General features: G+C 41.5%; 1 protein-coding gene across 4 annotated transcripts in view; it reads right to left on the reverse strand.

Annotated features, from left to right (window-relative positions):
* Positions 1-2,337: 2,337 nt before the first annotated feature.
* Positions 2,338-13,834, reverse strand: part of Disp1 (dispatched RND transporter family member 1) — a 153,756-nt gene continuing 142,259 nt past the window's right edge. For all 4 annotated transcript variants that reach the window (XM_090341147.1, XM_090341144.1, XM_090341143.1 and 1 more), the window contains 2 exons: positions 12,532-12,629; positions 2,338-5,931 (listed from right to left, as the gene is read on the reverse strand). In XM_090341147.1, coding sequence (XP_090197273.1) covers positions 2,353-5,931; positions 12,532-12,629 — 3,677 coding nt within the window. In that variant the 3' untranslated portion in view covers positions 2,338-2,352. The remainder of the gene's footprint in view (positions 5,932-12,531; positions 12,630-13,834) is intronic.

Below are 13,834 nucleotides of genomic sequence, written 5' to 3' on the forward strand. Positions count from 1 at the left end.
TTGAACCACTGTCCTCTCCATCTCTGCCTCTTGAGTAGTTGGGGTTACAAATGGGATCCAATGCAATCAGTGCCAATGATTTTTTAGGTGTGTCTTTACACAGACATACACACACACATGCACGCACCCCTACCTTTGCCGATGCCAATGTTTCATAGTTGTAATCCTACTTACGATGAGATCTGAGGATTGTGGTTTGAAGCCACCTCATGCAGAAAAGTTCGTAAGACTCTTTATTTCTGACTAACCACCAAAAAGCCAGAAGTGAGATGGTGATTTTGGTAGTACAGCACTAGCCTTGAGTAAAAAAAAAAAAAAACAAGGACAATGACCAGACCCTGAGCTCAAATTCCAAGACTGGCTCCCCTCACAAAAAGTCATGTGCCGGGGCCGGGAGTTTGGCTTAGTGGTTAAAGTGCCTGCCTAACATGCACGAAGACCCGGGTTCGATTCCTTGGTACCACATATATAGAAAAAGCCAGAAGTGGTGCTGAGGCTCAAGTGGTAGAGTTCTAGCCTTGACAAAGTCCAAGGACAGTGCTGAGGCCCTGAGCTCAAGCCCAGGACTGGCAAAAAAAAAAAAAGTCATGTGCCTCTTCTCTTGGAGATTAGACCTCCTCGGGGTGCTGTCAGAGACTGGGTACTACCCCTGCACAAGGCATTTTGCAAACACTCAGTGGAGACCTTAAATACTCCATCACTGTGTGGCTGGAAGAACAACTGGTTGAGCTGGCAATGCCAGAACATGGTCACTGCCTTCAAATGTATGAAGGGAGGGGATGATGTGTGGCAGAAAGATCAGAGATGTTTGCTTTCATTCCAGAGATTACAGTGAAGAACAACTGGTAGAAAACCAACAGATTTTGGCACAATCAAGGTAGACACATACTGAGCTCTTTGGCACAAACATTCAAGCCCAAACTGAAGAGCTGATTAACAGCAATGAGTTTTGTGAGTGGGAGTCAGTGGGCTTGAAGGTCCCTTCCAGCTCTCAATAGCTTTTATTTTCTAGGACCTAGGATAACACACATCAGTTTAGAAACTTAAGAGATTAACCAATATAGCTTTTTCTTTTTTTAAAGAAATCTTTTCCGTACATAGAAATATTCCCATTAGATTCTCTACAGGGCCACACCCACGGTAGAGCCCTGGGAGGAAGCAGAGTGTAGCAGCTCAGCCTGTAAGAGCTGGAATGCCTTAGTATCAGATGACAGGCTGTGATGGGCTATGTCATCTGAAGCATTACCTGGAAAGCATGTTCCAACAGCTCAATTACTGCAGACTGATTGAACTCAAGATACACGATGTCACTTACAATCCTGCCCGAAGGCTTAGCATTTCCAGGTGTTAGATGCACAATGAAGTCACCTTAACACATTTGAGACATAGCTTAACATTGAGGGAGAAGCCTCCAGGACATAATCCTTCAAGGCTAGAGATGGAAGCAAAGTTTCATATAAGATCCCTTACTCTAAAGACTTCAAGTGGCTAGGACATATCTGATGATATAGGCCCATCTTTGTCACCGTGTAATTTATCCTCTGGAATGCAGTACTTTATGGGTGATGACAATGATTTATTCATGCTTCTCTTTTGGTGGTACTAATGTGACTGTGGCCTGGCTCAAGAAGATGACTATGACTCCTAGTTTGGTAGGTAAGATAATGGAACAAACACAGCAGTTAGGATATAAATGTGTCTCTGGCTTCCCAAACAGTCTACTATGCAAACAAGGGGAATATACTATTACGGTGCTTAATAATTTTTAAATGAAGCATCAATGAAAACACAAATTTTAATGTTGCTTAGTTCCTAAATTTTAACTGAAGTAGTAAATCTAACTGAAGGGTAATTTCTAGTAATTATACTGATCAATTTTGCTTACTACAAACCATATGCACCAGAATAAAGATAAGTAAATATGGCAGTTCAAGATAAAGCTTCCAGCAATTTAGACTTAGATTCACCACTGTAAGAGGACAGAGGAAGAGACAATTATTTTTAGACCAGGTACAAAGGTAAAAACCGTCTTGAAGGATGGAAGGGGTGACCATAAGATGCACTATACTCATAAACTGACATTCTGAATTGAAATCCCTTTGCACAATTACTTAAATAGTAATAACATCTTGAAATAAAAAATAGTTATCAATGAATCCAATAATCTAAATGTACTCATTAGATTTGTGAGCTTATTAACTGTTCAAATGGTATGTGAAAATATGCCATGACTTTTAACAAGGTAAAACATACCAGTTCCTGTATTTTGGATTCCCTTTCTAAGCTTCTGGCTTTTATTTCCATTTCAAAAGAATGACTGAGGCACTGGTTCAGACATTAATGCTATATTTATTATAGTGTTTTGATCAACAAACTTTCACCAGACAGTTCTGAGTGTGATAATACAGCAGGCACATTGGCTTCAAGGTTTGGCATCTGACAGTCCACAGAATTGCATTTCACTCTCACAATTCTGCCACAACTCTGAGGATTGTTTGTGCAGGACCTATATCCAGCCTCTTCCATTAAGTGATTAAATATGAATTTTGGTTCATGCTGACTTAAATGTTCTGAGTTCATTGTTACATCAGTGTGTGACGAGCTCAGCTCCACGTTCCTCCGTGCCTGGTCAGTCTGATCTGGTAAACCAGCGAGCTTGGCTTTGGTCCCTCTACTACCCTCCACATTCCCCATGCCCGTACTTGGACAGAGTCTCCTCTGGTTACTCCCAGGATCGCAACATGCTTTTTGTAACCCTCCAGTGCTTCTGCAGACCAGTGGTTCTGGGTCTGCCATCCTGGGAAGATGTTCTTCCATGCTCTGGGTCTGAATGTGCTGCACTGGGTGGGGGAAAAAATTCCTGGGCAGAGAATTCTGCAGTGTGGGTGTCTGCCCTCGGTCCTGCAGGCAGGGGCAGTGATGCACATGTGGGATGGGGTGCCTGAACCCCTCAGAGGCTTGGTGCATGGTTGTCAGAGGTGCTACCCCATTCTGGATCTGGACAAAGCTGCTGACGGGAGGGGCACACTGGTGGCACAAGCGGTCGCCCATCTGCTGGTAAGAGCGTGGGTCATATTTTAAGCGTCTGAATGCATTTGGGCAGCTACCTCTCTGGTTCAGAGAGAAGAGGTGACACATGGTGTGCTGCTCCCGAGTAAGCGGTAGCAAGGCAGAACTTGTCTCATTTTGGGCGCTTTTGTTCTGTTCGTTATTGTAGGCTGAGTGCACAGGCATCCCCACATTCTTTGCTCGGCTGTTGAAAATTTCAGAGCAGATGTGTGTCTCTTCATAAGTGGTCTTCTCTGAGGCGGTACAGCTGTGGGATGCCAGAGGTTCTAGTTCATAAAACTCGTGCTCCAGTTCAGATTTTTGGCCCCTGGGATCTAAATGATAGGCATTCACAGTATGTGTTTTGCTTTGCTCCTTGTCCCGAGGACTGGTAGACAAGGCATGGGAAAAGGCACTGCACTGGAGTCTTTTGGGCAAAGGAATCTGACCGCAGGTCCCCTGTGGTCCAAGGCACCGGCACATGCACTGGAAAAAGAAGGTGGCAAAAGCCCAGCTGATGCACATGATGAGCATCATGAAGGTGCCCAGCTGGGTGTAGGCCAGGACTGTGGAGGGCATCATCATGGCCCCCGCCACGAAGGTGGTCAGAGCGGCCATAGCAATCGCAGAGCCCATGCGACTCAGAGAGAAGATCACTTTACCTTCACGGTCAGGATCTGGAGCCAAGCGGTAGGCAACCCCATAATGGACAGCGAAGTCCACAGATAAACCGACTGCAACGGAAATGGTGACAGACTCCAAAACATTCAGCTCCCAGCCCAGCAAGACAAGAGAACCCACAGTAACAAAGATGGTCCCGGCAATGGAGATGATGGCGTAGAGGCTTATGATGATATTCCAGGTTGTCAGCAGCATCACGCTAAATGCCACGGCCACGGAAAGCCCCATGGCAATCAGGGTGCCATCGGAAAGGCTGTCCTGGAGGTCATAGAACTCCAAACTGCTGACAAACCAGCCATTGCTGAGGCCCTCCGGTGCAGAACTTAGCTCGTTGGAAATCCACAAGTCCACCTCTTTGTAAAACTGATGCATCTTCTCATAAGCCAGCGTGAAGAGGTAGGTGCTCTGGAACTCGAGCACGACTGCCCTGATAGTGTCATTGATGTCAAACCTCGGTCCTGGTGTTTTGCTGTCCAAGTGGTACCCTGTGCTCCTTTCCAGCTCCATGATGGCTCTTTTGATGCAGAGTTCAAAGATCTCCTGCTTGTAGGGGAAGCTCCAGTGGCTGCAGCATGGGTACACGGCCGGCTCCTCACAGTCCTGGTTTTCCATCCACTGTTTGAAGGTCTCAATGAAGCAGCTGGTAAAGTCCTGCTCGTCGGTCTGGTAGAAGAACGTTTGGTTTCGCAGTTTTTGACAGAAATGCAGAATCCAGGCCTGGGAAGCCGGGCTGGCAATGTTGAAAGTGCTATCTAGCGTCAGCTTCCCTTTACTCTTGGGATTTAGTGGGTTGCCACTGTCTTGTGGGGACACACCCCAGATGACTGTGATGGGCATGTGCAGCTCCTCTCCGTGGTGAACGCGCTCAAACATGAACAGCTTTTTGTACTCAGCATCGTAACGCTCAAAAGGATGGGATGACCTGAACACCTGGAACTCAGACAGCTCCAAGGAGGGCAGCTTCATCTTTGGGTTTATACACACGATGTAGGCCCCGCCTACAGTTAAGGCAAGGAACCAGAAGAGCCAAAGGTAGCGGAACTTAATGACAATGCACGGCAACACTTTTTCAAAAAAAATCCGAGAGGCTTCTGAAATGGCAAAGAGCACTTTATGGCACTTCTGGCAAGCCACTGTCCAGCAGCTTTTGTTATCGTACACTTGCTGTGGAGGCTTCCGGAAGCAAGTGAATATGTTGAGGAGGTATCGTTCGTGCAGAACCACGACGGCTGGAAGCCACGTGACCATCAGGACATAATTCACCAATATAGCTGTCCCTGCGTACACCCCGAAGCATCTGATGGCCGTAATGTTGCTAACGTAGTTAGCGTAAAAGGCGGCCGCAGTGGTAAAGCTGGTGACGAACATGGAGAGCGCGGCGTGTTGCAAGGTGATGCTCACCGTTTCTGAGGTTTCCGCGTGAGGCTTGTCAAATTTGGTGTAGTTCCAGACATCGCATAGGACAAAGGCGTCATCGGCTCCAATTCCAACCAAGATAATGAGGGCAGTGAGGTTCATAAAAGGGAAAAATTCAAAGTTAAAGACGACGCGATAGAGGAAGTATGAGACGATCAAGGAGCTGATGATGGCAAACATGGTCATGAGGGTGATAAACATGGACTTGGTATAGACGCACATGACCAGCAGGACAATGAGGATGGCGATCGCAGGGTACACGGTGTCCATGAGAAGGTAATCTTGAAACAAACTGTGCTTGATACCAAACTCGATCCCGGTGATGGTTGTGATGCCGTCAGAAGAGTTCCAGTTTTCAAAGTTATCCAGGTAAATGTTCATCATGCTCTCTCCTTTCTCTGTGGGGGAGAAGAGCATGCTATACTTTAAAGCCGGCATGGCATAGTCAGCTGACTTGGGGCTCATGAAGTCCTTGTCCACCAAGTAGTGGAGGATCTGGTACACGGCATTGTACTTGGTACATTTGCGTGGCACGTTGGTACACTTGAGCTGATCCTTTCTTCTGGCTGCCATGTCCCAGCAGTCTGGCCCCAAGGTACCATTTTGGTAGTGTTTGGCACAGGTCCGAAGTAGCTTCAATGTATGAGACACATCTCGCTCAACAATTTTCTGACAAGATGATCTGTTGTTCAGTATGGCGATGTAGTTCCCCAGTGTCCAGCTGGGGCAACAGGAAGCAGCTGTGGTTCTCTGGCAGAGATCACCAAATTGGGGATGAGATCTGATCTGCAGAGAAAGATACGCAGGACTGCAGTTTAAATGGATGCATGACTGGGAACATGACCATTGCCTGGATGGACTAGGGAAGCTGCCAAAGCTAAATATTTACCCTTTTAAATTAGCTGTACAACATGGGATTCCCACCCCACCCTCCCAATCTCATCATAACAACACCTTATTAGTCATTTTATTTTGAACAGGCAATCAGGTAAATGTTCATCATGGTCTCTCCTTTCTCTGGGGGAAAAAAGCATGCTATCTTTTAAGGCTGGCATGGCACAGTCAGCTGTCTTGGGGCTGACTGTGAAAATGACGTAGAAGTGAGAAGCAGCATCAACAAGGACTGAGTTTGGTGAGGGAGATAAAATTAATATCTACTTGGAAAACAAGTACAACTCACCACAGAAAGCAGTAAATACCATGAACAGGTTTGAAGTTTCTGAATTTACAAGATTAAGAAATGACCTAGTTGATGTATTTTTGCATTTTCAATATACTTTTATCTCAAATATACTTGTATCTTAAATCCATTTTTGATTAAAATTTTCGGCTATCAGTATGATTATTTTTATTGGCAAAGGTATCTCAAGCCAACACAGAGGGAAACAAGGATGCTACTTGATAATTACTATGAACGTAAATTACATTTATGTTCCCAAGTCCATGTGACTGGCAATGTGACAACAGTGAGAGGCAGGACCTTCGGGAGGTGACTAATGATGAGTGTGGTTGTAAAGATGGCCTGAGAGAGCTGTATCAGGACACAAAGAAGGTGCCACCTATGAAATAGACACCAAATCTGCAGGCACTTTGTTAAGCTTCTCTGTTTCCAGAATTGTAAGAAATAAATTGTGTTTATAAATGATTCAGTATAGTGTTATAGGCAGTTACAGCAGTCTGAATAGACTAAGACAAAAACTAGTAAATCAAAAAGCAATGCTTGTGATATCCAAAGCAGGGAATTTGAGATTCATGAAGGATTTAGACTAAGTGTGTTTTTTGAAATACGGGTAGAAATGGGCAATATTTTTTACATTAAAATATTGTTTATACTGATTTTAATGTATAAATTAATAAATAATTAGGGATTTAGTCATTTCTTCTCAAAAGTTTCTTCAAGCTGGGCACTGATGGCTCATGCCTGCCTGAAATCCTAGCTTTCAGGAGACTGAGATCTGAGGATTGTGGTTTGAAGCAGCTCAGGCAGAATGTCTTTTAGACTCTTATCTTCAATTACATGTTGAATGTGGAGCTGTGGTTTCAGTGGTAGAGTGAACATTCAGGCCTCTGAGTCCCAGCCCCAAGATGAATGTGTGTGCATACACATACAGTTTCTTCAGGTTGGCTGTAATTGCTTTTTTGGAATTTGTTCTTTTGGTAAGTAGATGACTAGTGCCTATCAGCAACTATGATGACTCCGGACTTAATGTAGACAGTATTTTGTTTTGTTTTGTTTTGTTTTTTAGAACACTCTCCCAGGAGAAGACTTCTCCCTATTTTATGGAAATTCTTGTCAAAGTAAATTAAAAAGTTCTCCCATTTTCTAGCATTGCTAGGTTATGAGCACTCCGAACAATTCTATTCTGTAAATAGAATTGAATAGCCCCTGTTCTCTGAGGTTGAGAATAAAATCCAGCTCCTCTCTCCTGAGCCTGACCTTAGACTTCTGTCTTGGGACCATAGCTAAAGATGCACACTAGTCCCACCACTTGCCTTCATCTCCATTTACCAAAGACTTCCTAAAAAGGAACACCGAAGCTCATGGAGGCGTGAATGGTACGATCAGAATTCACCATTTACCTTGACTATACTAGATTCTGTAAATCATTCACTGAAATACACTTCCAAACTGGGGAGAAATTGGTGTAAGTCATCTTTTGGGAACTGTGATTTATCTACAAACCAAGTTTCTAATGATCCCCCATTAAGCCACTACCCACACTAATCTGTGAGGTCATGTGTAGATAATATATAATTGACTATGTATTGGGAAGTCTTGAAGCTATGTGAACTGTACCTAGCATAGGTTTGAAATTTTCCATAATGAATTTCCCATAATAGTTCTTGATTTTAAAAGACACTCTAGAGAGGCAAAAAAAAGAGATGAGACAAAAGGATTTTCTTTATACACCTGAAATATTTATTTCACAAAGACTTCATTTCTAAGCTCATTTCTGAAAAGTAGTGATCACTATTTCATAAAACAGAATAATTCATACTATTCATAACTGTGTTTAGGTTGTCTATGCTAATATAGGGAAAACAGAATTACCTAATAAATACCTGAAGCCTGACATGGCATCTCTCTGTTTTTTTATGGCAAGTAACCAGTTTTAGCCCTAAAACAATGTGTAAGCCCGAGGTTTAGCCTGGTGAGCTGAAAGTATGGAAGTACAACCCTGATGCTTGACAGCTTTCAGATAAAGCTATTTATTTATTTATTTATTTCAGCAAAAAACAAACAAAACAAAATCCAAAACAAACTAACCATCATGAAATTTATTAACTAGAGGGGCCCAATCTGTAGTTGCTAAAATATCTAAATGCTAAAGCTAAATGAAACAGAGTTGCCAACTAAAACTGGAAAAACAAGCAAAGAATTCTGTTTTTAATAACCTTTCCTAATAACAATGTTTTTTTGTTTTGTTTTGTTTTTTTACGGTTGTGCGGGGCTTGCATTCTAGGTCTGGGTGCTGCCCTGAGCTCTAGCTCAACACTAGCACACTACCTCCTGAGCCACAGCGCCACTTCTGGTTTTCTGGCAGTTAATTAGAGATAAAGAGTCTCATGGACTTTAGTGCCCAGGCTAGCTTTGAACTGTGATCCTCAGATCTCAGCTTCCTGAGTAGCTAGAATGACAGATGTGAGTTACCAGTGCCTGGCTTTCAAGGATTCTTATAGGGTAAGAGATAAGTACAGAGAAAAGACATTGTCTAAATGTCCCTGAATTGGAGACAAGCCTCTCAAATGTAAAGGAATGAAGCCTCAGGGATTGCCTAAACTTTCAAGGTATAAGTAGGGTTGTATGTTACCATCTGTCCATCTACTCTGAAGAAAAAAATTATTTACTGAGCACTGGCACAAGATAAATAGGATATAGTGATCCTTGCCCACTAGTTGGTCTTGGGATGGCAGGAAATCAGACAAGATGAGTAATTGTAATTTTAAGCTGACAGGACCTCTGCAGGGAACACCCAGATCTGAAAGTGATGATGTGATGGTGGCTCTGACTTTACCATTTTGACTAATAGTAAACACAGAGATATGTATTATATGGTGAGGCTTACAGAGTATGGCAAGCTAGTACCTTTTCTTGGGAGGAGGCAGTTATAATTTTGTCATATTTTTAGGAAAAGGATTCACTAGGGTGATTTAAAAATCTTTGAAGTTTATAAAAATACAAGTGGAGTCTGTGGAAGCTGTTTTTTTTTGTTTTTTTTTTGTTTTTTTTTGTAACTCATGAGCCTGTCTAATTCTAGTTGTTCACAAATTGGATGTCTTGGGAAGCCATTTTGCCCCTGTGGTTATAACATGTCTTTGCGTGCTTCTCTAGTTAGATAGTAGGAGGGGTGGAGTTGACTTAAAATAGGGGGTAAAGGAAGAGAAGAGAGAAAATGGAAAAGCTAGCAGATTTTTAAATGCTACCTTAACTTTTCAAACAACTGGCTCAGTTGGAGATATTTTAAGAAGCCAAGTGGACAATTAAGCTCTTAACACCAGGCTCAACTGACTGCTAGATTCTTCTTCCCCCTGTAACCAAGTTTCCCACACACTGATGTTTACTGGGAGCCTAAGGGGAAAAAGAGGGCAAACATTCCACAGACTTCCTTAAAACAAGAACCAGAAAATCTATTTCTGGGCTCCTTGAAGCTTTAGTGGGTTTTAGCGATCCACTAATGTCACCTAATTGAGCTAGAGTCTCAGATACCAAATTTCACATCCTTTTACAAGCTAAGTCATCAAAGCACCAACATCCACGATGTGTAAAGACTAATCTGGGTAAATGGTTTTTAGCAGAGTCAAATTGGAGAAATACACTTCTGGTTACTAATGACTGTCTGCCACAGTGTGTCCCTTAGATGTCAAAGGGCAGAAGGAAACAATGAAGGGGACCAGGGGAATTGACTGATCCAGGCTCCTTTAAAAGTCTCAGAAAACAGACACTTCTGTTAGGATGTAGACCTGCCTCAGAAACCGAGCCATTGACTCTGGAAACCTGTGCCTCCCTGAATTATGAGTGCAAGTGGCATGTAATTTAAAGGGAATCTGGAGTTTGAACGAAATGTGCTGTAAACACAGGCAGGAGACAAGTGAGACATCTGGCCTCCCTGAGACATTACACTGATTACTATACATTTTCTGGAGATGACCCAACAATTAAGCTCTTCTGCTGTATTCCTTGGTTATGTTTCATTTAACATGAGAGGTGTTGATAACTGAATGCTTAAGTACAATGACCAGGACTGAAGGATGGGAAGGAGCCTGCCAGAGAGTCTTAGGACATTCTACTCCAATCACCATAATAGACAAAATCCTTAATAGTGGCCTAACCTGGGAGACTGAGGAAAAGTACCACAATAACTATTAATCCAAGTTATTATTTGAGGTATCAGATGAATATATATTATCACTATGAGAAAAACTATTATTCTGGCTCACAGAAGATTTGAGACTAGATTACTAAAAGTATTTGCAATTGGTAAGAATTTAACAAGTAAAAAATTATAACCACAGGTTTGTTCTTTTTTCTTTTTCCTTTTTATGTCATTCCTGAGGCTGAAACTTGGCTTGACCACTACTGTTCTTAGGCTTTCTCAAGGCTAGAGCACTACCACTTGAGGCACAATACCACTTCCAGCTTTCTTTTTTTCATGCATGCTAGGCAAGCACTCCTAACCCCATAACCATAGTTTTTGAAGCATGATCCTATTCATTCATTTCTTGGTGTGAATCTAGCACTGCTTATACCAACCATTGAATCTGTCGCTCAAATTCTGACAAGATCACTTCTCTACTCTCTTCCCAATTAATTACCAAACTGTAGATAAGAGTACTTCCTTTAGGTAGTCTAAATAACACAAATGCAACAAGTCAAACCATTAGATAGCCATATCTAGATTTCTTCTGCTATAACATTTTCCTGCTACCACTCTACCTAAGGTAAAGTTTCACAAATTAGCTGAGATTCAGTACTCTATCTCTCATACTATGCTGTTAAGAACGCTGTATATCAATCATATTTCTTTTATCAAGACTATAGTGTATGATCTTCCCCAAACCTTTAGCATGATGGAAAATTAGGTTGCTTCTTCCTTTCTTCCTCCCTGCCCGCTCTGGCTAGCACTCTACTACTTGAAAGCTGAGTAAGAGCACAAGATCCTGAGTTCAAGCCCCAGTATCAGTTGTAGAAGAAAAGAAAATACAGAAAATGAAAACTGACTACTGTTAAGAAACTTTGATATTTACAGACTGAGGCTTTGGTTTACTTGGAGTTAAGACACAGAAAAGGTGGTGTTGACAAAAAAAACTGACAACACAATCAATGGGAAATTTATTTTTAAAATGTACAAATAGCCTCTCAGAATGAAGAATGATGTGAAGTTAGAAGATCTAGGCCTAAATAATGGGGTGACCTGGTAAGCCACTTAATTCTTGGAAGGCACAAACCCATGTCAGCACAATGGGACTTCTGGTCTAGGTGACCTTTAAGAGTCCTTTCTACCTTCTGTTCCAGTAAGTAAACCTGCTGAGGGAATGGTGGTTGAGTTAGGTTGTCACGCTAGCTCTCAGCAGGGCAGGTGATTTTGTTTTTAGTCAATGTTTTTCTGTTTTAGAGTTATGTTAAGCACATAATGAGTTTCTTTTCTGTGTAGTATCTACACTTTAATAGGTCCATTAGTGAGAGAAGACAGTGGTTTCTTCAGGGAAAAACTGCCTAAAGAAATTGACTTCCCAGCTCTGAGGCTCACTTTAGGTCTTTGGGTGCTGACATCTGTTTGCCTCTGGAGAGGAAGTGCCTGTCTTCATGGTGTTTTCTAAAGCAGTAAGGTGTTTAAAGCTCCAGGCAGTCTGGATTGGATTACCACCATCATTTACATAGCCACTGAATTTATGCCCTCTGATGTTCCCTTTCGAAGTCTGCTACCTAAGTTCTCCTTTGAGGTCATTGACTAGAATGACCCATTGATTGCCAGAGACACAAGCAGGCATTTAATTACAAAATTAAGATGCTGAGCATGTCTTAAAAAGAGAAATGTAAAGAAGAATAAAAGTAGATTAGAGAAGAGAGAAAATACAAATAAGAAATATCAGTACTATAATCCTCAATACACACAGACACACACACGCAGACACATACACAAAGTAACAGAAAAGATCACTATGGAGAAAGAACATGGGTAAGCAAAGTAAAGTAGTTCTTCTGTAAGGAAGATAGGGAAGCAGGCAGGCACACTTTGATCCTGGGCTCTGAAAGAATGCAAAGCTGGCCAGCTGGTGAAGGTAAGCATAAGTACTTTCATCTGACCAGGTACAGGAATATCAGTTTAAGTTTTAGTCATATTTGCCTTATTTATGCTGAACAGATTTCAGCTGCCATTTACATACCCTGGAATTATCCACATCACACATTGATTTAATTGCAGGTAAATTCCACAGTGTCTCCCCTTCTGCTGAGGCAAAAACTACTCTGGAGTAACGGTCACCTGGTGATAGGAAAAAAAGAAGGGGGAAAGGTTTATAAATCATTCCCTTATTTTAGAAGATTGAGAATTTAGAAAAAGTTTTAAGTGAGAAACCATCATCAGAAGCAGGGAATTGATTATTTCAATACAGAAAACCTTTCTATATTCACTACAGCTTAAAATTATACTAAATGTACAACAAATCTCCTTCTGATTAGACTCTAATTTGGAAGAAAATAATCCATAAGAACTTTCAGCAGGAAATTAATCAAATGCCTCACTCCTAATTTTACAACATCTAGCCATAATGGCATATAAAACCAAAGAATGATGCACTAGGGAATATCAACAATGGATTATAGGGTTATTCCCTCTGGCAGCTAACTACAGAGGAAGAATGGTGGATCGATTTAAAGCTTTAAAATCATAGTACACCAAAGTAATCAAGTGCTGGCCAGGATCAGCCAGATTCAGGCTCTTACTGAATATAGGGCCTTTCTCCAGTATACCTAGAATCTAGAAAAAGGACTTTGAAATCACGTTAATACGAAACATTTTTCTCAATAAAGAGATATGAGATATATTGGAAAAACATGGTCTTTAGAGTCAGATCTGTTGTATCCACATCCTGCAATTTATTACCTGTATGCTTTCACACCTCTAACAATTTCTCTGAGTCTGCTTCCTCTTTATAAAATGCTGATAGTGACATCTTTCTCAAACAGGTGTGAGAATTAAATGAGGTAATGGAAAGCTAGTGATCTACTAGTTTTTTTTAAACATATTAAATAAAACAAAGTAGATTAACTTTACGGTTAAAAAGTCCTAGTTGCACTAACAAAAGTAATTGGAAAATTTAGGGAAAAGGCTTTACCATAGGCTGGGAATGTGGCTTAGTGGTAGAGTGCTTGCCTAACATGAATGAATCCCTGGGTTCAATTTCTTAGTACCACATAAACAGAAAAAGCCAGAAGTGGTGCTGTGGCTCAAATAGTAAAATGCTAGCCTTGAGCAAAAAAAAGCTCAGGGGCAGTGCCCAGGCCCTGAGTTTATCAAGTCCTAGGAATGGTAAAAACAAAACAAAAAACAAAAAGCTTTACTATGAAGGGTTTTATTCATGATCAGTAGGTTTCCTTTAGTAAAATTTAATGTAATAGCTATTGTGAATTGAATTTAGGAATAAAGTCAGCCTGAGGAAAATGTATTTCTTTTACATAAACAAGTAA

This window comes from Megascapheus bottae, chromosome 10 (genome assembly GCF_031878675.1).
Source record: "Megascapheus bottae isolate mThoBot1 chromosome 10, mThoBot2.hap1, whole genome shotgun sequence".
In the NCBI taxonomy this organism is placed as follows: Eukaryota; Metazoa; Chordata; class Mammalia; order Rodentia; family Geomyidae; genus Megascapheus; species Megascapheus bottae.